At 35.3% G+C, this 26,194-nt stretch overlaps 1 protein-coding gene across 3 annotated transcripts in view; it reads right to left on the reverse strand.

Annotated features, from left to right (window-relative positions):
- The window catches only part of ERBB4 (erb-b2 receptor tyrosine kinase 4), a 1,081,647-nt gene that overhangs the window by 337,937 nt on the left and 717,516 nt on the right, over nt 1–26,194 (reverse strand). For all 3 annotated transcript variants that reach the window (XM_063078433.1, XM_063078424.1, XM_063078415.1), the window contains exon 5: nt 1,087–1,152. In XM_063078433.1, the coding sequence (XP_062934503.1) occupies nt 1,087–1,152 (66 nt within the window). The remainder of the gene's footprint in view (nt 1–1,086; nt 1,153–26,194) is intronic.

Genomic DNA, 26,194 nt, shown 5'->3' on the forward strand with positions numbered 1-26,194 from the left:
AGTGAAACAAGTCAGGCACAGAAAGAGAAATACCACATGTTCTCACTTATTGGTGGGAGCTAAAAATTATCTATTTATTTATTTTTTTGTCGTTTTTTCGTGACCGGCACGCAGCCAGTGAGTGCACCGGTCATTCCTATATAGGATCCGAACCCGCAGCGGGAGCGTCGCCGCGCTCCCAGCGCAGCACTCTACCGAGTGCACCACAGGCTCGGCCCGGAGCTAAAAATTAATATATAAATTCACACACACACACACACACACACACACAAAACCGGGGGGGTGGGGGGTGGGGTGGAGAAGATATAACAACCACAATTACTTGAAGTTGATACGACAAGCAAACAGAAAAGACATTGTTGGGGGGGGAGGGGGGGAGTGAGGAGGGAGGGAGGTTTTGGTGATGGGGAGCAATAATCAGCCACAATGTATATCGACAAAATAAAAATTAAAAAAAAAAAAAGAATGCTAACAAGTCAGATATTTGTCTTTATATTCAGCATAATTTGTTTTTCCTAATGTCTTAGCAGTGATGATAACTTCATACTTAATGACTAATCCAAGGAACAATATACTCTAAGGTTACGATTCATTGTCAACAATAATGGATCTATACCCGTAATTCACATGGTTTGTATCCTTGTGCCTAGAGCAGTGCCTAAAATATAGTAAGCACACAGTATCCTTTATTTTCTTTCGGTTTTTTTAACGAATAAATGGTGATATAATTACTTGGGAAAAATACTGAGACATCTAGTTACCTAAAGTTGAGTTATTATCATTTTGCATATACTTGGATTTTCTACTTCTACTGATATACAGACTCTGAAGTTATAACTAATATCACCACAGCTGTGCTGGTAAGATCATTAACCTAGAAACCACAATGAAATATTATAAGCAATTATATCTTATGTCTCATTTGAAAGCAATAAAATTAGGCAGTTGACTTGGATAGAAGCAAATCTACCACAAAGAGGCAAAAGCTCATTTTCATGTGTTGGATGACCATAAGTACGGAAAACATCAATTATTAAAATTTCTTGATCATCCCAAACCTGTGCTTTCTCACTGTTGAACACTTACAAGTCTGGCAATGATTTTCGGTGGGTCCCCAGCATCTGCCTGTACAGGACTTATGGCAACGTCCACCTGTAGAACAGGAAAAGGGGAAAAAGAAGACGCACATTATAACCTTTCACTCCTTGATTAGTAGTAACTCCTCAAAGGAAATACTCTTGCTCCTTTATGAGGATTTTTATGCCACACTAGAGTTGAAATATAGCCCGTAAAATGCCCAAATAAGTACCAAAACCAGAATGTCCAATATATATGAAACTGAAGTACAATTTTCTAGTATTCAAAATCTTTTCATCATTATATAAGAAAAAAATGAATTTGTGAATTTTCTCAGAAAGCCAAAAAAAAAAAAATTATGTAAGTTTCACTTTGACTACTGAACATTGTTATCCTATTGATCTATTCTACTTGATATAATTTCCAGAGTTCACAGCTTGCTGATACCAACAGATATTGAAAACTAAAGCAGTAGTTTAAAAAAAATTGAATTCTATGAAAAGGAGAACATATTCTTATAAACACATGACAAACCATCAGAGTAAAGGTAAATCAAACATTCAAAAAAGCTACTTTTTAAAGAAAGCTTAATTTCAATTATTTCATATGCAGTTCTACAATTTTTCTTGATACTGTCTGCATTTTCAAATATCAGCCTTTACCTCCTATAGTGGTATCTTTATCTGCTGTAGGTATTTGCCTTAACAAATATAGTTGTCCCATAGAGAAATTCCCCTTAGGACTCAATAAAAAGAACATTAGCTAGAAGAAATCAAGTAAAATGATTTTTTTTTTAAGCTTGTTTCTGAATTTCATAGGTTCACTCTAAATTTCTGTGGGCACATGGCTAATTTTTAAAATGAAAAATAGAGATGCAAATCTATTAAAGACTAAAACTTTTCTATAACAAGCTTCTTATCAAGTCTCTATCAATTTTCGAATTTTAATTGTTAATGAGATGTTGCCAAAGTGTTTAACAACATTAACTACATTGTAAAAATTATCAAATAATGTTATAGCAAATGTTTCCACCTTTCCTTGACCCACAGCTTTTAAACTCTGGACTTGGAAGTTCTTGTAGCTTGGAGGTTTTTTTCCCCCCCATCCAATTAAACTGTTTCATTGAGCCGATAATGTTAAATGTTGCACAATTAAGATACAGATTCAGCAGGCACACTTTCTCTGTCTCAACCTCAACCCTCCTGATAGTCTACCCTTCCGGACATGAACAGTAATATTGCCAATACTTAGCTTCAACTCCAGTCATTCTAAAAGTATTGGGATCCTTGCTACAACAGAGTTTGTTTAAAGCAATTCTGCAATTCTATTTATGAAGCACTGCTGTTGACATCACCAGCATATAATATCCTGTCACTTTGCCATCTGTTTATTTAGATCCAAACACATAATAACTACATAATGCAAGCTCATTCTAGCTGACAGGAAAAGGACTCCATCTGGCCTGAACAATATAACTTTAATCAGTGATAATGATAATTATTATTAAAAACTTACTGGAGTTCTTTTGTACAAAGCTAATAAATCTAAATTGATTTATACCAGCGGAAATTAGAAAGGACTGTGAGACAAAATAGGAAGCAGTGAAAACTTTTTGGAGTACAAACTTTTTATGAGAAAGTAGCTAATGTTAATGTGTTTTCTTCAATGTGTTAAAATCCTTTAAATCGACCCATTAAGTGTTCTGCTAATTGAAGATATCTGAAGCAGAGGATGATCTACCATTTAATCTATGACTCCTATAATTGTATTTGGGGCCAGTAAAATATTTGGCTTTATTGTGGCCAGAATACTACCTAGCTGGAGAAAGAAAGAAAGGAAGAGAGAAAGAGAGATGGAGAGAAACAGGAACAGAGAGAGAGAGAGAAAGAGAAACAGAGAAAAGAAGGAAGGAAGGAGGAAGCTAAGTAACATTAGTAGCATTAGACATCTTAATACTCTTAATATCCCCCTCTTACTGGATTAAACATTTTTAACTTATTTTTTAAGTTTCAATTTACCACCCAGAGACCTGCTCCCAGATTTAATATAAAAAGGCATACTGATAGAAATATTGTTTATGGTTCTTGACAAGATATCATGGAAAAACAAGTGATATATTCCCCTCTTCCTCCCACCCCCCAACCCACAATTTAAATAATTTAACCTTGACTGTCTGCTTGCTGTTATGAGATTTTGTTGGTTATTTTCATTTTTCATATGTATTTAGACAAAATTATCTATTACTGCTATAAAAAGAAGCCACCAGCAACTGCTTCTCTTCTTGAATTTTACTGTCTTATACACCCTCCACCCACTTTGGAAACCAAGAGGAGATGATCTGCTGGGCCGCGTATCTCAGAGTTCTATTACCACAAGTGCACTACAGGATCTTGAACTGAATGTGTTTCCATAATTGGTGGTTCAGCCTGACCTAACTTTATTTGGCTGTACCTCTAGATCTTTGACTCTTGGAGTCTACCCAGCTGCACAGGTAAGTTTTGACCTTCAAAATGGTGCAATATATGTCACTTGTGTTAACACTGTTGTCACTGAGTTTTTGCAATTAAGTAAATGTCACAATATCTGGCCCAAATCTCTGACTAGGAGATATTTCTGAATTAATGTATTTACTACACTTTCAGGCCTGTAACCTTAGTCTGATTCTTGTGGATAATTTGGAGGTGTATTTTTATAGAATATTATTATTAAATATGGTTTTACATATGTTTTTAGCTTTTCGTTCCTACCATTTCTTCTGCATGAAACTATCAAAGAGATGAGGGGTGGATAAAGTGTTTCCGTAGTAATTATCTTTCTAGCATAGGAAAAACGACAACTAAACTTCCCACAACATTTCCTAGAAAGTAGAAACCTTCCTTCCAGCCATTTACCTATCATTATTTTGTAAGTATCTTCTTCATTCTGTGTATTAGGTACGATGCTAAATATTGGAGATAAAATATTGAGCTGAGTAGGCATGGTTACCACCCTCACAGAGTTTAAAATTAATTCAGTATTATTTTGAAGGAAAAAGGTTTTCACTATATCTAATGTTCACCCTCTATGGGTTTTAGGGGAAAAGCCAATGAGTCTAGATTTTTAACAGTCCCCTAGACCAGGAAAAAACAGTTGGGCAAGCCAGGCTGAGCTAGATCATTCCCAATGCAAAGTCTAGTGGCTGGGAGGTGCGCTACTTTCCTTACTCAGAGATTTATCTAAGTGGCAAATGAGATCACCCCAGAGCATTTCAGCAGAGAAGATAATACGGCCTCTAAAATTTCCCTTGTTTGTGTCCTTCTAAAAGAAACAAGAATGCTTTAACTATAGCTTAATATCTTATTAGGGACTTTCTTTCTGCCCTCTGTTCTCAGGTATGCAGTACCCTAAGGAATCCTGATTTCATTAGGAAAAAAGACCTTACATGCCACTGGTATTTTAGTGTGAATTAGTTTATAAACTACTCTCCCCAGGAGTATGTTTTTTTTTTTTTTTTCAATGAGGAATGCAAAAAAGGGAATTAGTCAGATACCAGAATACGTAAATGCGAGCAATGTTTTGGAATTTTGCCAGTGCTGTCCAAATCTGCCCATTTCCATGTCTCACCCTGTTACATGATTCTTTTCCATTTTCATTGCAATAGTTCTTTTAAAGCAATGTGAGAAAATAGGCTATTTTTTCACCTAAAAACAGAGAATCTGACATTTCCATACAACGTAGTGATAGCAGTTATTTATATTAATATTTTGTCATTGACTGACCATCAAAGATATGAAATGAGAAACAAAACAAAATTTCAAACGAGTATTTTTTGTTACTTTAGTAACTTTTAATTTTTTAAAGTAAGTGCTGATTATTTCAGCATTGTTTTAATTCACAGGCAATCCCCTCTGCTTTGACAATGCATTATTTGTTGCAGAAGTTAGCAAATATGACTGAGCTCATCTTTTCTGCTTGTCCAACAGATGTTACTAAGTATGAAACTTCTGCATTCTTTCTTAGAAACTAGGGTCCCTGACCTGCTTTTAAATTTTTGAGTCATAAGTTCATGCTAGAAGTTTTGCTTGTTTATGTGACCACCTGACAGAGATGGGATTCAATATCTAACTCTGTAATACTTTTTGCAAGTAATATGCCTGGACAGTTAAGAGTTACAAAATATAAAGTCACTGGCAACCATAAGCCATTATATTCTCTAACTGAGTTAGCTAAAGGCAATGCAGTTACATCCCTGGATTCTTCTTTTAGTCCTTTTAAAAATTGGCAGTCTTGACCTCCTAAAACTACTTTTACTGGGGAAAGAAGTGAGAGAATAGTATCTTTCTTATGACCATATATTTCAAAAAAGGGAAGTGAAACATTTATTGAAAATTTATGTTAAACCGTCCCTATTCTTGTTAGGGAGATAAAAAGATGAATAAGTCAGTGTCCTGCCTTCAAGGGGCTTTTAGGGTCCAAGAAATAGAGTAATAGATAAGTATTATAGCTATAACATTTGCTAAAGTATAGGTATGCAAAAAGTGGAGAGGAAGGATTTGAAAAAGGCTCGGTAGAGAGGTGTGCTTGAATGCCTACTTTGTCTAACAGAGAAGATGAAGGTAGGAGAGTTCCAGACTGAATGATTAATCTAAGCCATGATACAGAGGCATAGATAAACACAACTCTTTGGGGCCACAGTGAGTATTTTAGGGTATTTTGAGCACAATTTGCATAAGTAATAGCAGCTGGAGTATGAGCTTACAAAGTTTCTTGGAAGTCTCCTAAACAGTTTAGAGTTTACCTTTTATAGTTATTATGAAATTGGCCAAAGTTTTCAAGCATTAAAACGACATGGTTTGACATGCAGAGTAGAAAATGGTTTCAGGTCATGGTTTCCAAAAAGTTAGTGTTGATACTTAATAGCTTGTGCAAGATGCTCATTTTTGAGTCTGAGGTGAGGTATAGGAATCCATATTTTCAAAAAAGGAATCCCAGGGATTCTGATGCCCACAGTTCCAAGAAGACAAAGAGTGTATAAAAGATAATGGCTTGGCATATAATTCCAAACTCTGTCAGCATCATGGCCATATTTTGAGACAATACTTTAAGTGTTAGATCTGATCAGATGCTTGGCAACCAAACTTTCAGACTTAAACAGTATAAAAATTGAGCAGTCTCTCCTGTCCCAGTGTTCACTCCTTGATTCGTGAACATACTCCCATCACATTGCATTTTTGTCCCCAGCAGGACTAAAAATGACATAGTTTTTCTTTTTTTTTTTTTCAAATTTAAATTACTATCAAGCGCCCATATGATAGTAAAGTTCCAATATGATTGCAGCAAATGGTATATCAGTAGGAGTTAATGACATTACTGTAATGTGGAATTGCTCCTCTTTATCAGATGTTCCTACTTCCCTTGTTCTCCTGGGGCAGTTCTCATTGTCATGTGTTTATTCATCCACACACTTTTGTTATGTAAATTGACTTTACTTTTTCTTCCAATCTCAATTCAATTGTCCTATCTTGCCTCCTAATTTGAAAGTTAATTATTGAATGGAAACTTTAACTTTTATACATTTTGATAGTCAGACAAAGATGGGAGGTATTTTCACTTGCTAGGCAAATAAAGATAAAAATTTAAAAAATACATACAGTTGGAATTTTTTATCTCATAATAAATTAAATCAGGAGTGAATAGTCCAAAATATTTTAAGTAACCATTGTACTGAGAAGGAAAAAGGAAATGTCAACCTCGTTATACTTAATTTTTCCACAATCACCATCATGTTATTTAGTCAAGCAATCTGTAGCCCAGGGTTTAGTATAGCATATATACTCATGAATCAAGATTAACTCTGAACAACAGTGTGAAATATATCAAGTATAGTCTGCAGCACTGCTATCCACCACACCCTCATGGGCTTAACTTCCTGCTGCTAATCTGACTGTCAGAGCACACAGTATCTTCCCCAGCACCACCTCAGACAGGATTTCAGACAGACACCTATTGGATAGGCCAGTTGATCTGGCACACAGAGTTGTACAAAGGTTTGACGATACTGAGCCTACTTCCCAAATGCTCATTTTTACTGAGGAGTTTAGGCAACACAGATCCATCCAGAGGAGAAATGATAATGGCCAAAATCCCAGGTGCAAATAGAAGGCTGGTAAGGGGAAGGCAGGGAACCCACGGGAGTGCTATTTTTCAAAACCTCTTAAATCATAAATAGAGGCCACCAGTTATTCCATTAGCATTTTAAGTTTAGATTTGATTTTACACATAGGATCAAGTATAATGGCCAGATCAACACAAATTTTAGTCAAAACAAAAATTGATAATAATGTGTTTAGAGCTTAAGATTTTTGATAATCACATATCTACAGGCTCATGTGGTCATAAAAATGACTGATAGAAGTAATCTTATACATATTATGCTAAAAATGAAATAAACATAAACAGACTAAAGGAATCATATTTCTCATTTAGTGGGAAGATCTGCTACAATGCTGTCTATGATATTACCATTCTGTATATCCTACATTGTTCCCATCACAACTTTAAAATCCTTTAGGCTACTATAACCAATAGAAATAAACCTCAAAGAGAATAATATTAAAGGGCCCAAGTGCTTTTTGGAAAAGTCATACTACAAATAACACAAAATGACTCAAAAATGTAAGAAAAAAATTAAATCTTTTTCTGAGATCTAAAAGCTTTTATATATGATGCTGTCAACCATTTGTTCCAAATCCAACAATTAGAAAGCGTTTAATTATCACTGATTACAGCTGTTAGCACAGAGTAGAATACAGGAATTCCAGCTACTATGGAACAGAATTAGTTCCAATCAATGTCAAATGCATTTCTGAACATATAAATAAGGGGTCTAAACAAACTGAAAGACTTAAAGAATATATTAAGATGTGTCTGCTGTTTGCAATCAACAACAACAACAATAATGAACACTTTACTATGAACCTTCCAGGATCGCCAAGGGTATCCAGGGGCATCCTTTTGAGTGTCTCTATCTAGATAATAACCTCCTGGAGGTCTGCAGTTCACAACCTGTTTAGCCATATGTGGCGGTGGTCCTTCCAGAGATATTTTAAGCATTTTTCATATATTTTAAGCATTTTTCATATAATCCTCTTATAACCCTAATAGGCTGACACCCTACAAAATTTCTATCTCCAGCCCAGACCATGTGGACAAACATATGCTTCCAACTGCTTACAAAACATCTCCATTTCTATGATTAGCAGGCATTTGAAAATTTACAAGTCCAAAATTGAATTCCTGGTCTTCCCACCCCACCAAAAAATTATTCCTGTAAAGTCTTCCCTATCCCAGTTGATGGCAGCTCAATCCTTCTGGAAACTCATGCCCCAAAATTTCTAGTCATCCTCAGTTCTTCTTTTTCTTTCAGATCCTGCACCAAATTTATTAACATATCCAGTTGTCTCTAAATTCAAAACATGTCTAGTATCCAATCATTTCTCACCACCTGCACCAAAATACAAGCCACTGTTATCTCTTGCTTGGATTCATGCAATAACCTCCTTACTGGTGTCCAAGCTTCCTCTCTGGCCCCTTCACAATTTCTTCTCAATATGTTAGCCAGAGTGATCTTCTTAGTTAAACCATGTCAAATCTCCTAACTTTCCATCTCTCACAAAATAAAACTCAAAGTTCTTACGGAGGTCATCAAGGCTCTACAATATTAGGCCCTCCCCTCCATGCCTACGTAATCCAATCTCCTACTATTTTCCTTGGCTCACTCCCTTGACTCTCGTCTGGGGCTGTTAGGATATACATAGTGCACTCCCCACTTGGGCTTTTCTGTTTCCTCCCTCTGAACCTCTTTTTCTAACAGCCTACAGCCAAATGGCTTACCTGCTTACTTGATTTTCTTAGATGCAACCTCTTATTGACTTCCCTGATCCATTACTATTAAATATTAAATATTCCAGATGGATTTGCTAGATTTTATTTCTAATATATGTTCAAATTGGAAATGTTGTAAATGCAGAGTATATGAGAAGAAAATAAAAATCATTCGTAATGGTTTCATTTTTTTAAAGATTATGTTTTGCTTTAAAATAATATATTAGTTTATATAGTTTTGTGACCTGCTATTTTCTCTTTACATTTTATCCTAAACATTTTCAAGTAACATTAAATAACTGTGATTTTTAATTTTTTGGTGGATATATATTTCATCATACAGATATACAACAGTTCAATTAATTATTTATCTCCATGGAATGTTTGTTCTGGTACATGTAAGAGATCAGTCTGTATTTTTAAATGAAAATATACATTAAGAAAATACCACTAATTTCATGTCATATTGTTTCTAAAGATGTGTAGCTCATGGAAAGATAATTTAAATATCAGAAAGAATTTGACCATGTCAAATTCTTCATTGTATCTTTATGGAAAACACTGATGGGATCTGAAATAGTTGTATGGATTTGTAGATGACTGGCATATGTATCAAAACATTTGATAAAGGGATTGATGAGCTGGCTGGCCTGGATTGATGTGCTGGCTCTAGTAGTGTGCCAAAGGCCTCCGTACGCATCTATCATATTTGACCTTTTAATCACTGAGTAGAATAAACCTTTGAAATATGCCTATTATATTTGCAAATGACACAAATCTGGAAGGAGAAAGAATGCTCTTATATAGAACAACCATTTAGATTTAAAAGAACTCGGTAGATAGAATGATGAGCCAAAACTAAAAATATGAAATTCAATAGGATCAATGTAAATTTTTGCATTTGTGTTTCTAAGTCAGTATTTCATGTAAATGCCCACAGATACATATTCATATATAAAATTTGTCTGGCATGACACACATCAGAATTTCAATTTACACTCTGTTATTGGTTGTGTCAATCCTTAGCAGGTTAGTTAACGTCCCTCACTTTGTTTTTGTACACATATTTTGTGTTTATCTTAGACATGGAAGTTTAACGTCATGCTCCATAATCCAGTCTAGACAGTATCATCAACATCATCAACCTTGCCACGTCATCTAATGTTTATTAAGCACTTTCTATATCCTACACAGTGGACTAAGTGCTTTACACATATAATCTCATTTAATTTGCACAATAACATTATAATGTAAGTACTATTATTTGTCCTATTTATAGGTAAGAAAATGGAAACCATTCTTTAAGTAGAGCCAGAGACAGTTCCTTTACATGTCAGCCCTTTTTATACATAGCATTTTTGCTAGTCAAAAATTTTTGTTCTTGTCCATTATTTCATTTCTTTTTTTTTTTCTAAAAAACTATAATTTTTTATTGATTATGTATATTTGTAGGGTACAGAATCAATACATGTATACGATAAGTGGTGATCAAATCAGGATAATTAGTATACTCACATTTACAAAATGTTATCAATCTTTGTGACACTTAACTAGTTTCTGGCCAACCCCCTCCCCTTCTACCTTTCCCACCCCTAATAACCACGGTTCTGTTCTCTCTCTCTCTCTCTTTTTTTTTTTGAAAGTTTAATGTATTATTATGATTGTTTCTTTTTCTTTCTTTCTTCCTTCCTTCCTTTCTTTATTTTAGCTCCCACTTATGAGTGAGGACATGCAGTATTTCTCTTTTTGTGCCCAGCTTATTTCACTTAACATAATTTTCTTCAAGCACATCCATGTTGCTGTGAATGGCAGAATTTCAATCTTTTTTTTACCACAGAGTAGTAGTCCACTGAGTATACATACACATTTTCCTTTTCCGGTATTCTGTCAGTGGACATTTAGGTTGATTCCAACTCTTGGCTATTGTAGACAGAGCTGCAATAAACCTGGGAGTGCAAGTACCCCTTGACATGATGATTTCCATTCCTTTGAGTTTGCACCCAGCAGTGGGATTGCTGGATCGTATGGCAGTTCTATCTGTAGTTGTCTGAGGAACCTCCATACTATTTTCCATAATGGCTGCACTAATTTACAGTCCCACCAACAGTATAGGAAGGTTCCCTTTTCTCTGCATCCTTGCCAGCATTTGTTATTCTCTGTCTTTTTGATAATAGCCAATCTAACTGGTGTGAGATGATATCTCATTTTAGTTTTGATTTCATTTCCCAAAGGCTGAGTGATGTTGAACATTTTTCATGTGTCTGTTGGCCACTTGTATATCTTCATATGAGAAATGTCTATTAAGTTCCTTTGTCCATTTCTTAATAGGGTTACTTGTTTTCTTACTGTTGAGTTGTCTGAGTTTTTTGTATATTTTGGATATTAATCCTTTGTCAGATGGATAGTTTGGAAATATTTTCCCACATTCTGTAGGTTCTCTTTTTGCTCTGTTAATTGTTTCTTTTGCTGTGCAGAAGCTTTTTAGTTTGATATAATTCCATTTGTTCATTTTTTCCATTGTTGCCTGTGCTTTTGGGGTCTTATTCATATATTCTTTGCCGAATCCTATATCTTGAAGTGTTTCTCCTATGTTTTCTTTTAGTAGTTTTATAGTTTCAGGTCTTATATTCATGTCCTTAATCCATTTTGAGTTGATTTTGACAATTACTTTGATTCTGTTACTTATTTGTTAAAGTTTAGCATTAAATGAGGCTAAAATAAATGTCAATTAAATATAAACATATTTTAGTATCTGGCATTTATTTCTAAAGAAGAGTGTGATAGGAAATTAGAGCCCACACTTTAGGGAAGCTAAAATATTCAAAGTGCTATTGAGTATGTAACCAATTTACAATATTGTTGGTTACTTCTCTAAGGGAATATAATATAAATGAATGCTTAGAGAAGTAAAGCCTGGTAAAATGTAGAAAATACAAACTTTTACTAACTGTTAGTAAAATATGGAGAACACTAGCTATGAAATCGTTTTTATCTACCTTCAGTCTCCATTATTTACACTTGGTAGGCCTGTGGCCAGAGAACCTTACCTGAGAGCTGACTTTCCTCATTAATAAAATATAGATGATGATACCTACTTCATATATGTGTTAGGGATGATTAAGTGGAATACTTAACGTAAGGTGCCTGGCATGTAATAGCATCAGGCAATGTTAATTCCCTTTCCCTTTTGTATTAGTCTTTTCTTGTGTGCTGCTATAACAGAATACCTGAGACTGGGTAATTTACAAAGAAAAGAGATTTATTGGCTGATGATTCTCGGACAGCTGCATCTGGTATAGCCTTAGGCTGTTTCTACTCATGGCAGCAATTGGTGGGCAGCTGGTGTGTGCAAGATCACATGGCAAGAGGAAGCAAGAGAGCTTCTCATGTGTTCTCCTTTTAAAGCCATCAGAACCATGCCCCAAACCACCATTAAACCATCAATGGATTAATTCATTCATTAGGGCATGGTCCTCACAATCTAATCACCTATTCAAGTGATTAGACTCCAATTACCAAGGTAGGATCCCCCACTCTCTTAATACTGTCACAGGGGGGATTAAGTTTCTAATACATTAATCTTTGGGGGGACATAATTCAATTCACAGCACTCTCCATCACAACATTGTATATAAAAATACGAGAGAAGAGCAAAGAGAGAAAAAGAGATGGAGAAAGTCAGCAGGGGTGACGTGGCAGATAAACCAAGTTCCCTGGGGACAGAAGTGTTGATGCGGACAGGTGGAAATGATCAGGAAGGTACCACAGGTCAAGCAATAGAAGGAGTGAAGGTATGACCCATTAGGAAATTTGTCAGGCTTGGCAGACAAGGACAAGTGGGTTTCCAAGGCCTCTGCATGCTTTGACAAAGGTGTGAAAAGCCACAGTTTCAGCAAGAATGTTACTAATAATCCAAATCCAGTGAAATCTCATTGTGCTACTGGAACTTCACACTCTTGTATGCTTCAGTCTGGTGCACATGGAGAGAAAGGGGGCAGGAAGTACTTCAGGTATGTTTCAGAAAGGGAGACAGAAACCCATGGATGGAGCAGTAGTTTGGACTAGTGAAGAGGTTTAGATGTCATGGGTGTTGGGGTCTCAGCCCACTCCATGACCTTCATCTGTAAGTCTTCCAGTCAGACCTGCTAATGGATCCCTGAGGAATTGTAACTGCACAATGCAGATGTTCAGTTTGAGACCAGTGTCATGTTTGAGAAACACTGTTTAACAGCCAAAATTCAAGCAAAAGGTATTTACTCTTCTCAAAGGACATTAAATGGAATCCAGAGCATTGCCCATGGCAACAGCTCTAAACTTGTTCTCATTTCCCAATTTTCCCACACAGCTCTCACTTTCTGAAGTCTCTTATTCATCACAGCCACACCAACAACCTCTCTCTCTCCTGCTTCCCTCCCCCTCAAAAAGATTTCACTCTTCTACCCTCACCCCCATTGTTTCATTATTGTGATTGATGGACTCAGCCATTCTTTCTAAATATTTTTTTATTCTACTCAGCTCTATGGCCGAATCATTCTCTGCCCATTTTTTAAAAATTATGCATCCTCACTGTGCATTATAACATTCTAGGAGTGTGTGTGTGTGTGTGTGTGTGTGTGTGTGTGTGTGTGTGTGTGTGTGTGTGTGTGGTGTATGTGTGTCTGGAGAGGGGAGGACAGTTTGGTCTGGTAAGCTGAAAGGATCAGGCAGAAACAGAACGCTTGAGCAGGTGGAAAAGGAAGACTGTAAATATTCCCATATTTATAATTTTTGCCTATCAAAGTAGTCAGTACTTGAGGAGCAATGTACTGGTTCTATTTCACCATGAGTATAAAGAAGTTCCCATAAACCATATGTGTGTAGTATGGTTTCAATGGGCATCTTCTGTTTTCATCTGGCTTCTACTTGACAGCTCCAAGAATAGATCTATCTCCTTTATGATTTAATACAAATGGGGTATTATTGTGGGGAAACTGAGATGGACAAAATTATTACAAGCTCCTTAAGGGAAGGAACCATATCTTCTCCACAGTTCCTAACAGTGCCTGAAACACAGTAGGCTTCCCAGGTTGAATAAACCAACATTTCCTTTACTAAGAGGCCAATGTCTTCACACCATAGGGCTAACATAGCTTTTTCAACCCTGAGTAAATTTTGAAAAGGCTTATAATGTCTGTGGTTTGGGACTTTATAATTATGGCTGGGGCCATTAATCTTGCAGCCTCCCTTTTTTATTATATCTGAGATTGAGACTGAGTTTTTGTTGCAGATTGCTAGCCTGTAGCAGTCAGTTGGGGAGATGAGACATCACTGAGACAGATAACAAAGAAAAATGGGTAACAAATTGGAAGAGATTAGGTAGCTCCGTGGCACTATATTGAACAAAATCTTCTGAGGTATAGCAGCCAGAAGTCTCATCTTATGTTACTACCATTTTTTCATCTGCCAAAGGGACTTAGCTGTTGAAAAACAGACTCTCTCTCTCTCTTTCTCTCGATCTCTCTCTATCTCTCTCTGTCTTTCTCTCTCTGTCTCTCTCTCTCTGCCTGTCTTTGTCTGTCTGTGTCTCTCTCTATATATTTATATATACATATTTGTGTGTGTGTATATAGTCCCCACACTTAAAATAAACACAACCCACATTAACAAATAGGCACGTTTCTAAAATGCCACTGTAAGCCTAAGGGAAGAAAATATGATTTTAAAATTAATGGAGGTTATAAGAAAGTGACCCAAAAGGCATTACAGTAAGTAATAAGCCTAAAATGTCTTGGTGTAGAATGCTTTCATTAATTCACCTTTGAAGTTCATACACAAAACTAAAATTCAGGGATAATGGATTTATAATATATTTTAAAAATCCAATTCCATCAACAAGCTATTTCAGCAGAGTTTCTCTCAATATGCTACTAGACAGACCTGAAAATTGAGTTATTATTTATAGAAAAAAGATAAATGATTTGCAAATCACTGCATATACATCTTTTGTATTACATTACAAATTATTTAAGCCTAAATATCAGTCCTGCTACGTATCATTCAGCCCCAGTTTCCTGTTTTCTAAAAAAAAAATTTTGGTCTTATAATTGTTTGAAATACAGATCCTCCAGATAGAATCAAAGCCCTTGTCAGCTAGCATATTAAAGAGTTAGTCATAGCTTAGATGTATTGCAATTGTAATAGGCACCAAGCATTGTTCTAGGCAATTTATTTTTCATGACAACCCAAGGAGGAAAGTGCTACTACAGATTAAGAAGCTGAGTCCAGAGAAGTTTAATGACTTGCCTAAGATCAAACAGCAAGGGATGAGACTGGGATTGGTGCCCAGAAATACTGGCTCCAGAGCCCACTCTTTGAACCAGTATAACCAAGTGCTTAATTCATGTTAGCAGATAAAGAATAGAATAGGCATTTGGAACAAAGGAGGACAGGCACCCCAAAAATGGTTAGAACATACATAGGAAGACAAAGGTTCACTCTGTCACAATAAGGCCTTGTTTCTGTCAGATTTAGTGCCAATACTGAGGAAGTTCAATGGATTTTAGGAGGTCAGGAACCTTTAGGCGAGGATGCTGTATAGAATCATTAACACAGACACTTCTTCAAAGTCACTTAGGGAATGGTTTGCATGGAGTTAAAAAGATGATTTGGGGTCACTTGCCAAAATTTTGATGTTTTGTGAGAAATGAGCAGAGTTTAGCAGGTGGTAAGGGGCAGGGTGAAGGGTACTATAGGTAGATGTCAAAAGCATTAAAAAAGTATCCCTCCCACCCCATTCCCTGTCCTCACAAAACTGTAGGTGCATTTGCTTATAATGATGATAGGGAGCTAAAAGAAGGCTGACCACAGTTTAGGGTAGGATACAAAATATGGGTGTCTTTATGGGATGACAAGATTTCAATTATAAACACAAAAAGTCATAACTAACAGTTATTGAGCACTTACTATGTGACAGCCTCTGTTTTAAATATTCTAACCTCTTGTCCCAATTCATTCTCATGTGAGAAAAAATGAGGGATAGAGGGCTAAGCAACTGCAGTTAGAAACTCATGGAGTCAAGATTCATATTCACGTAGAAGCCCGTAGCTTGAGCTCAGCCACTAGGCTACTCTTTGAGGCAAAGAAGCGAGGAATCATCATGTAAAGAGGAGGGAGATTTAGGGGACTTTTTCCCAGAATAGGGTCAGGTAAAATTTTTGTACAGAGGATAAGAGAGGAGAAGAACAGAGATGTCTAATTTGTCTCTCTCTTTGATTACCCACTTACATATTTCTTACTCTTAAATTACTTTACTACTGTTGAAAAAAGGTTTTGTTTTTCCCCCTCCAAAAAATATTTGTGGGCCCACTGCGTGTAATAATAGAAATGATTTACTATTTCATAAGTCTGTTGCAAAACTGCATAATATTATCTTTCTCCCCTGGACCAAACCAGGCAGATCCCTATCAAGTATACAACTATAAGGATCCTTAGACATTTGTTTATTCCATTAAAAATACATGGTAAGTCTTTTCAATAAAATACTAGATATTTAAGATTCTGCAGCTTAATGAAATTTAGGAAGGAAGAAGTGATCGTTGTATAACATTGTATTGCATTTAAAAATGTTTAGATTTATCATTGTATTTTTTCTAATAAAGCCTGTTTCTTTATCCTGGGAACATACATTGACATATGTTTTAAATAATGTGTTTAATGCTGTATTCTACTTCTTGAGTACACAGTTTGAATTGATTCTATAGAAAATGTTTTTTGAAAAAATTACCTAGATCAAAGTCTTTGTTTAATAAAGCATGAGGAGGTAGAAGAATAAAAATGATGTGGATACCTACTTTTGAGATGACTTTTCCTTTGTGCATTTTTATTCAAGATTTTTTATTTCTTTTATAAATTTCCCTCACTTATATTTTAAAGAAAACTTTAAGAGAAATGTCACTGCATAATTTCCTCTCCATTTTTTCTTCCTTACTTAGAAAGAGCACCTACAATTGGCAAAAGAATTACCTCTAAATAGAAAATAATTGGTTCTTGCCAGGCAGCAAAGTATTAAATAAAAGTTGCATACGACTGCTTGCAACAATGTAGGCTTGAAAGATCGCCAAGTGGGTTAGCAGCTTCATGTCTTTATTCATCTTTCTCCAGATCCCTGCAGAGATACCACATCCCCTGCCTAACGCTCCAGTGTAACCAGCAGTCTCTCCCCCACCTTTGCTCCAAACTTTCAAATAAAAGTAGCTTAATGAGAGGAGAGGGAAGACACATGTAAAACTTCTTCTATAATGCTATGAAAAGGGAAACCTAAATGTCTATACAAATTGGCAGTTATTTGTTAACATCTTCCTTTCACTTTCTAGCTTTCTTCAAGTGATGAGAAATTAGAGAAAAAAAAAAGAGAGAAAATATATGTAGTAAGCACTTTAGGTTCTACTTAATTGTGAAACTGAGATCTAGGAAACCACTGTCACTAGTAAACACGATGAACAAGATGAGTGGTAATGAAATCTGTGTATGTTAGTTGTAGAAAAGGACAAACACTTATGTGATCACTCACCCACTGTAGAATAAACATACCAGAGCAAAATAAAAGAGGGCAATACTGAGGGGAGTCAGTATTAAACTGTCATTCAATTTTTCACAGTTGCTTTAAACACCAAATATATAATCAAAATTTTATGTTAAAAAAAATCCATCAAAGGATTTTGATAAGGATTGGATAAGGAAACTGTGATATATATACACCATGGAATACTACTCTGCCATAAAAAAGAATGAAATTCTCCCACTTGCAACAACATGGATGAGCCCGGAGAAACTTATGTTGAGTGAAATAAGCAAAGCACGGAGGGATAAATTCCGCATGTGCTCACTCATACGTGGGAGGTAAGAGAGAAAGAAGGAAGGAAAGAAAGACCACAGTGATGCGTTGGACTTGCAGAGGGAGAGAACATACCTTGGGATACAAAGCAGAGTGGGGAGTAAGGGAAAGGAGAAGGAGGTGGGGGATAACTGGGTGGGAGACATGGGGCACAAACAATTTGTAGTAAAGTGCATGCTGCCAATATGAATCTGGCCTTCACATCTTGTGTACAAGGGGCGACAATCACCTTTTTATCTTATGAATATTTATACCAATTAAAAAAAATCCTGGGATGCTTTGTAAACTGCTCTTTTACATTAATTAGGTACTTGTTACTTTAGTAAATACATAATTTTACTTAGTAAAGATGAGTTCCTTACTTTGTGGAAATTTAACTCAGTTGTTATCAACCTAGCATTTCAACCTGTATACCTAATTCTTCCAGGCTTACAATTCTTTGCAAATTCCCATATAGCACATGACTTAAAGCTTTCTTTATATGGGAGTACATTTTTTTAAATGTGGAATATCACCAGATGTCTCTTACTGTTAACCACTTCACATGAATGTTTCTTGCTTTATATTTTGTGGCTTTCAAACATTTTAAAAATCAAAGTATTCAAAGCAAAGTTAATTCTATCTTATATTCATTATTAAAGGAAATATGTGATACCGTGTTTGTTTAGGAAAAGGAAAGGTAATAAAAAAGCATTTTAAATTTCCCCAAATATCCAATTCTTTTTTAAAAACTCACTATTTCAAAAATATTTGGAATTACTACTTCAAAGAAAAGCTGATTATTCTGATTTTGGGTCTTTATTCTGTTTGAACAGTATGCAAATCTTTTTCATAATATTTGGACTTAGTTGTCATAGTATACATTTCTTTAATAAAAATTCACATATCTTAGTGAAAAGTCTTGCTACAATTTACTTTAAAATAAGTTTCAGAGAAAGAATAATATCTGATGGCTGTCCTAAAATAGACAATTTGAACCCCAGAGAGCTACTATTTTGAGAAATTTTGATCTCTTCAACCATTCACTGGAATACAGGGAGTCTGATGAGCATTACAAGAAATTGCATACTGTTGAGGCTCTCAGAGACCCCTAAATGGGGCTCTTACTACTTACCTTATAGACTATGAGAATTAGAGACAGGGTTCTTTAAGTGCCTGTGATACACCAGGCCCAGAAGACCACAGGCATCTAAAGCATTGCTATTGTTTTTGTTGAAATTAGTGACACGGAAGTTTCATATTGTCTAAGAGAGGACAAATGTATTTGATTGTCGACTCATTTGCAGCAAGCCCAAGCTTTCTATGCCAATTTTGAATCAACATATGGCCTGAAATATATGAATTATAATAGGCTTTGCTAATCATTTTACCAGCACAGAAATCTTGTACTAGGCCAGTGTTATTTACACCTGATCCTAGAATCAGTAGAAAAACTTTGAAGACAGTCAGATTTCCATCCTTAAACAAACTTAAGCAGAATATCTGGGAGTGGGTTCTGATGCACGCCCAAGTCTGGAAGCCATAAATCTAGCTACCTCTGGACGTAAAGAACCTCATCCTTTTATAGTACCAGACCATGCTACACAACATCTCTGCTGGTCACTTTATATAAAAATAATTTATCTTCCAACAAGCTACGGTCATGAAGAAGATTTAATGTGGAACGAAGATTTAATGTGGAAACCAAATCTAAAAATATCTGAAGATGGAAAATTGTCATCTTAAGAGCTAGAGCAATACTCTTGTGGGGTACAGAGGAGTTAATCTTTGAGACAGAAACTTGTTTATTCTGAGAGGGATCATTTCTGTAAGCCTTTTAGTCAAATACAAGTAAAGGCTACTCATTATTCTTGAGGAAAACCTGAATGCAAAAGTCAACATTAATGCAGATGCTAAGTGTACTGTTTAATAATTTAAATGAAAAGTGTTAGCATAAAATGACCCTGAAGAGCCAGATATTTTCCCTTTATAAGTTTTAAGCTAAACTGCCCTGTCCTAAAGCAGTTCTTCTTTCTTGAATTTTGTGTGTGTGTGTGTGTACTTTATTCAGCATTTGCTCACAAGTGACCAGGGGCTGCAATCAGTTCATACCAGGCAAGATGTGTGGGCCTAGTCTTCTCTTTGCATCATTATAGGGGGAAATGATAAGCAATTGGGCTGGGTTGACATCAGCATGGCCTTTATAGGGCTGTTGATAATCATGCATGGCAGTAGTGTGCAGATCCAACTGATAAATTTCTAGAATTCTGAGAGCTGGTTGTTAAACACAGCCATTAATATATATTAAATTATATAAACCCATAATTAAATTTGATTAAAACAAAGGAAACATATACAGAAAGATCAATATTTTCAAATTAGTTTACCATATTTTACTATTATCTATGAAATTGAATTTATTTATATCTATCGAATCTCGGTGGTAAAACTGCTACATAATAGTGTGATAACTGGGAACCTCTTAGTGGGTATTTCCTAATATAACAAATTGGTGTTCCCACTAATTCAAAAACAGAAAACAAAATGAGTCTTGGCCTTAAGAAGGGGCAAAAAGGAGTTAGTCCTCAGTGTTTGAAAATGGCCAGAGAGTCTTAGTAGTTGGGAATATCTTCTTCACCTGCAAGACATGAGCAGGAACATGGAAATCAAGTTTGGGCTTGTCTGTCCGCCAAATACCCATTCTATTATTAACAAAATTATGTTAATAACTGGTCTCATTTATGCTTTGTAGGAATCAAGTATACAGGGTCTTAAGAGCGGTTAAGAAGTGCCTACTTAGCACAGCTGTGAAGTTACTGGAGTCACTGGTAGCAGAAGCTGGGGGGTTGGCAGTAAGAGGATAAGGCCAGAGTGGCAAGACTATGGAATTGATTCCAGATTTTAGGTGAGTCGTATGTAAAAGAGAAATAGAAATTAATTTATAATTGTAAACTGTTGAGACCAACTTGTGTATATTTGTGTATGTGTGTACGCATTTATATAGATATGTTTACTTTTTAAACATTTATTACATAAAATGTATTTATTTTATATATTTTATATGCCTTTATATATTCATATACATAATAATTTGCAATAAAGTAACACATGCAATACTAGGTAAATATGAGGGGTCTTTAAAAAGCTCATAGAAAATGCATATGATGAAAAAACTATGTATAGATTGCAAAGATTTTGCACTAAAATAAACTCATACTAACTGGTTATAACATGTCTGAATGGGATCTAGTTTGAGGCACTAAAAAGAATAAAACATCAGAATGAAAAGAGCCCCTATTGGAGCAACATGAGTTCTGCTAAAATTGAAGCAAGAACAAACATCAAATTTATGGTGAAGCTTGGGTGGAAGAATGGTGAAATCATTGATGCTTTACAAAAAGTTTATAGGAATAATGCTGCAAAGAAATCAGCAGTTTAAAAATGGATAACTCATTTTTGTTGAAGGTGAGGCCAACAGCAGCCGACTATCCACATCAATTTGCAAGGAAAAAATTAATCTTGTTTGTGCCCTAAGTAAGAGGACGGGCAACAGCAGAAACAATAGCCAACACCATGAATGTCCCCATTAGTTCAGCTTGCACAATTCTGACTGACAAATTACAGATGAAAAACTTTCTGCTTGAGGGTTGCCAAAACTTGTTGCACCCAGATCAGCTGCAGACAAGAATAGAGCTTTCAATGGAAATATTATTAAATTAAATTAATTAATTAAATTTTTACCCCAGATTCAAGAGATCAGGTTTCAATGGAAATTTTAAACAAGTGGGATCAAGATCCTGAAGCATTTCTTTGAAGAACTGTAAGAGGAGACGAAACAAGCCTTTATCAGTATGATCCTTAAGACAAAGTGCAATCAAAGCCATGGCTATCAAGAGGTGAAAGTAATCCGGACAAAGCAAAAGCAGACTGGTCAAGAGCAAGGGTCATGGCAACAGTTTTGGGGGATGCTTAAGGCATTTTGCTTGTCTGAAGAGCCAAACAATGATAATATCTGCTTATTCTGAAAGTGTTTTCAGAATGTTAGCCAAAACTTTAGCAGGAAAAATGGCCAGGAAAGTTCAGCAGAGGCCTCCTCCACCACGACAATGCTCCTGCTCATTCTGCTCATCAAACAAGGGCAGTTTTGTAAGAGTTTCCATGGGAAATCATTGGGCATCCAATTTATAGTCCTGATATGGCTCTTTCTTAGTTCTTTTTGTTTCCTAGTCTCAAAAAGTCTTTAAAGGATTCCCATTTTTTTTTTTCTGTCAATAATGTAAAAAAGATTGCATTAATATGGTTAAATTGCCAGGACCCTCAGTCCTTTAGGGATGAACTAAACGGCTGTTATCCTAAGCTAAACTAAATGGCTTAACTAAATGGCTGGTTCATCTGTAAGCTCTCTAGGGATACACTAAATGGCTGGTATCAAAAGTGTCTTGAACTTGTTGGAGGTTAGGTTGAGAAATAAAGTTTATATTTTTTGTTTTATCTTTTAATTCCATTTTTCTACAAACCTTTTGAAGTCTCCTAGTGTGAGAACTGAGATGAGCTAAGAAAGGTCTATTAGAAGTCTTCTGTTCTGCCACCTGAATTTAATGTCAAGTACTGCTAATGAATAAATTTCTGGAAAGCAGGGATTACACTTCTTTAACATTTTATATAAACTATTTGATGAAAAAGTTGATTGAAATGAACCTATCACATAAGGTAAAAATAAAGATCTATCTTGAGAAGTTTACTCAAAAAGTGTGAAACAATACACTTTCATCTTAAGGAGCTAGGAAATGAAAAACAAACAAACAAACAACAAAAAAAAAACAGGCTAACAGGTGAATTGTGCTTGCTCTTTGTAATGTTCTTAAATGAAAGTTAATTCCGAGAGTGAATTTTGGTCAACCTGGAAATCTTATAAATGTGGCAATAAACACAATAAACACCCTCTCTGATGTGGGTCTAGTGCAAGTCCTTATTGTCTCAAAAACAGCATTAAAAAGGCAAAAGAGTTGTCACTTAATCTTAATGTATTATTTTTAAAACAACCCTAGATTTTGCTAGGTGTATTTGCTAATATTTTGTTCAGAAGAATTGTACCTGAATTCATAAATAATCTTTATTTTTGTGTGTTTTGTTTCATTAAATTAGGTTGATGAAGAATCTATTTTATAAGTTTTTTCAAAAAACTATGGTTTGGATTCATAGAGATTCATTTACTCTTTCCAAAGTTATTCACATTTTTTATTTCCTTAATTTATTTTATTTAAAAAAATCTTTTAAAAACAGTGTGTGTGTATGCATGTGTGTAAAACTGGATATGGTACGTGTAACACAAACTCAAGCTGAACTGAAATACTTTGTGGGTAAATTTTCTTTCTACTTTTTTTCTGCTTTACCACAGAAGTCCAAATGTGCATCATCTACTTATATAAATATTGTAATTATTGTAATATTGAAGTAGTAACAATACCAGTTCAGTAGTAAAAGTTGGTAAGGTAATAAATCAGGTTTAATTCTACTCTATTTTGAGACTTAATTTCTTTCTAGTTCCAGAAAGTTACTTACATGGGACAAAACATGCAATATTAGTTAGGAATGGGCAGTTGCTAAGATATGTAAGAGTCATTAAAAGAAATATACAGTTTTTAAAACTGATAGCTTTAATTCAAGCAGAACATCTGGTTTAAACTAATGATTAGTCCTGGAATTATGTTCATGAATATAGTGCTATTTATGAATTTGCCAATTCTCCTACTTCCCCTTCAGTCATTAGCTGGTATTTGTTTCTAGAAAGCAATTGAGAATGAGTGGTGCATCTGTTATAATCTAAGAAAAAGTTTGTAAGATCTGGAGCATCTGAGGTTTGTTATTTTCAGAGTCTTGGTGAAATAAAGCTATAAGAAACTCATTCTGGCTACACACATGAAAAGCAGAAACATAATAAAATGTTAATTAATGAATATATAATAAAAATATAACTGTCATATATTCTAAAAATACTTCAGTTCACATAAGGTCAATTCATATGAAAAAAAAATCATAATCAAAAGGTCCTTTATTCCTTTACAATAAAAAAAAACAAAACACGCTTTCAGATTTGACACATTAACTCCTTTATTGCTTATAATAACCCCATAAAGTTGATATAACAGCTCTGGCCAAAATAGTATGTGTGATCCTTCCGTCCTCAGCATAGGCAATTACAAAGGCTTTACCTGGCTGGCCTCATGGAGGAAAGCTGCCCTTCCCATGCCAGACTTGGTGCCCAGTCAATGTAATGTGGTCTCTGAAGGGAGTTGCAGCCAAGGACTCAGGGCTCCCTGACAAGCCATGCTCTTATCCATATCTACATTCCTAGCCCAGGCACCCCTATTCAAGGGCTGCTTTATCAAGGGCCTTCAACAGAGGTCTTCCTCAGTTGCTTTTGCTGAAATTTCCTTCTGGGGAGGAGATGGGGTGGGACGGGGGGCACCTAGAATACACTTTTTCTCTACTCTGACTCAATACTAAATACTTTCCCACTCTTAGCCCTTCCATCCTCCCTCCCTCCAGCCTTTAGGTCTGTAAAACTTCCAGAATATTTGTTTGGGGTTCCTTCAGCAGTGAGACAATTCCCCATGTCTGTGCGGATCCATCTGACCCACCTGTCCCTCTCCTGACACTCCCCAACGGGGAAAACGAAGACAGTGGAGGAATTGGCGCTTTCTCTGGTTTAGCCTCTTGCTTATATTATTGCAGTAAGTGATTAAAAGCTTGACTGTTCATTTTGGCTTTCTTGTCTGAATTGACCGTGCTGTCACCTAGCAGCTTATCTCTTAGCTCAGCTCAGTTCTTGGCATGATCCTCCTTTTACAGGTGAAGAAATGGTGGTACTGACAGCATAAATGACTTGCTAAGGTCAAATAGCTAGTAAGCAGCACTGCCTACTTTCAAACAAGCCAGATTGACTCCCAAATTCTTTCTCTTAACTACAAAATCTTCTCTGTTGGGGAACATTATTGCCTTTCTATTTTTTTCATATTAATGTTTGCTATGAGTCAAATGTGTCCTCCCAAATTTCATGTACTGGAAATTTGATCTCCATTGTAACAGTGTTTAAATGGTGGGAAACCTAGTTGTGGTATTTGAAAGGCAGGGCCTTTGAGAGGTGATTGGATTGTGAGGACCACACCCTCCTGAACAGATTAATTCATTCATGGAATAATGAGTTATCATGGGCATGGTTCTGATGGCTTTATAATGAGAGCGAGCGAGAAGGTGAGTTTGCTTGTTCTTGGCATTCTTGCTATGTGAGACCTGAGTTGCTGTACAGTCACCACCAAGAAGAATGCCCTTACCAGATGTGTTCCCTGGGCTGAAGATTTCCCAGCCTCCAAATTATAAGAAATAAATTTCATTTCTTTGTAAATTACCTAGTTTCAGGTATTCGGTTATAAGTGACAGAAAACGGGCTAATACAATGTTCTTATATGTTCCTATTTGCTTATTTTTAGAGGGCAACTCATTTATATCATTTCAATATTCTTGTGGTAATGGGGGTCATTATTATAGTGGTCCAGGTAAATGAAACATCATGCACTGTATGATTTTTTTCATTTTGAAGAGTTAGTTTATTGAATAAGCCCAATTGATGTACTTATGCAAGAATATTAAAATATTAGATAATTCCTGCTAGGGATGTATGAGAAAAAAGATCTCTTCAGGAGGGAGAGGATCTTTCCCTTCGTCTCCTGAAGTTTGGACTGAGATACCTCAAGTACATTTTGGAAAATGCAATTTAGCTATAATTATTCCCAAATTATAAAATTTTTAAGAAGTGGTATCATTTTTATTGCTTTTTTTCTTCATTGTTTCAATTTTAGCCCAAATAAATGTCAGTAAAAAGCCAGGTTGCTCTTAAAAAGATTTTGCTTTTTTGGATTAAGAATTAGTACTATATAAGAAACATACATTAAGAAATACTTTGCAAAATATTGCTTAAGAATCAACTGTTCTTAAATTCCTTATGTCAATTGTGTTATTTGTATATATTCATAACTATTACCCAAATTATTGTCTCTTTAAACATTAAAGAAAAAATAAGTATATTTATTATATTTTATAATTATCATAAGTATAATTTAATATTAATAGAACATAATTATACATAAGTATAATATAATAGACATCTTCAAACTTATAATTATATAAGTATAAATTAAGCTAAGCACACAGATATACATAGATTTCCATCTTTACCTGAAAAAGACTAAAAATAGATAAGTTACCTGTCTCTGGACTGCAAATTTTACCTCACATTCATTGTTTTGTAAACAAATGATGGATAAAAGAAAATATGACTTAGATTCATGTGACTTTCCTATTTATCAACTACAATGGCTTAAATATTTTTGTCCCTTCCAAAAC

Source organism: Cynocephalus volans, chromosome 1 (assembly GCF_027409185.1).
Source record: "Cynocephalus volans isolate mCynVol1 chromosome 1, mCynVol1.pri, whole genome shotgun sequence".
NCBI classification, from domain to species: domain Eukaryota; kingdom Metazoa; phylum Chordata; class Mammalia; order Dermoptera; family Cynocephalidae; genus Cynocephalus; species Cynocephalus volans.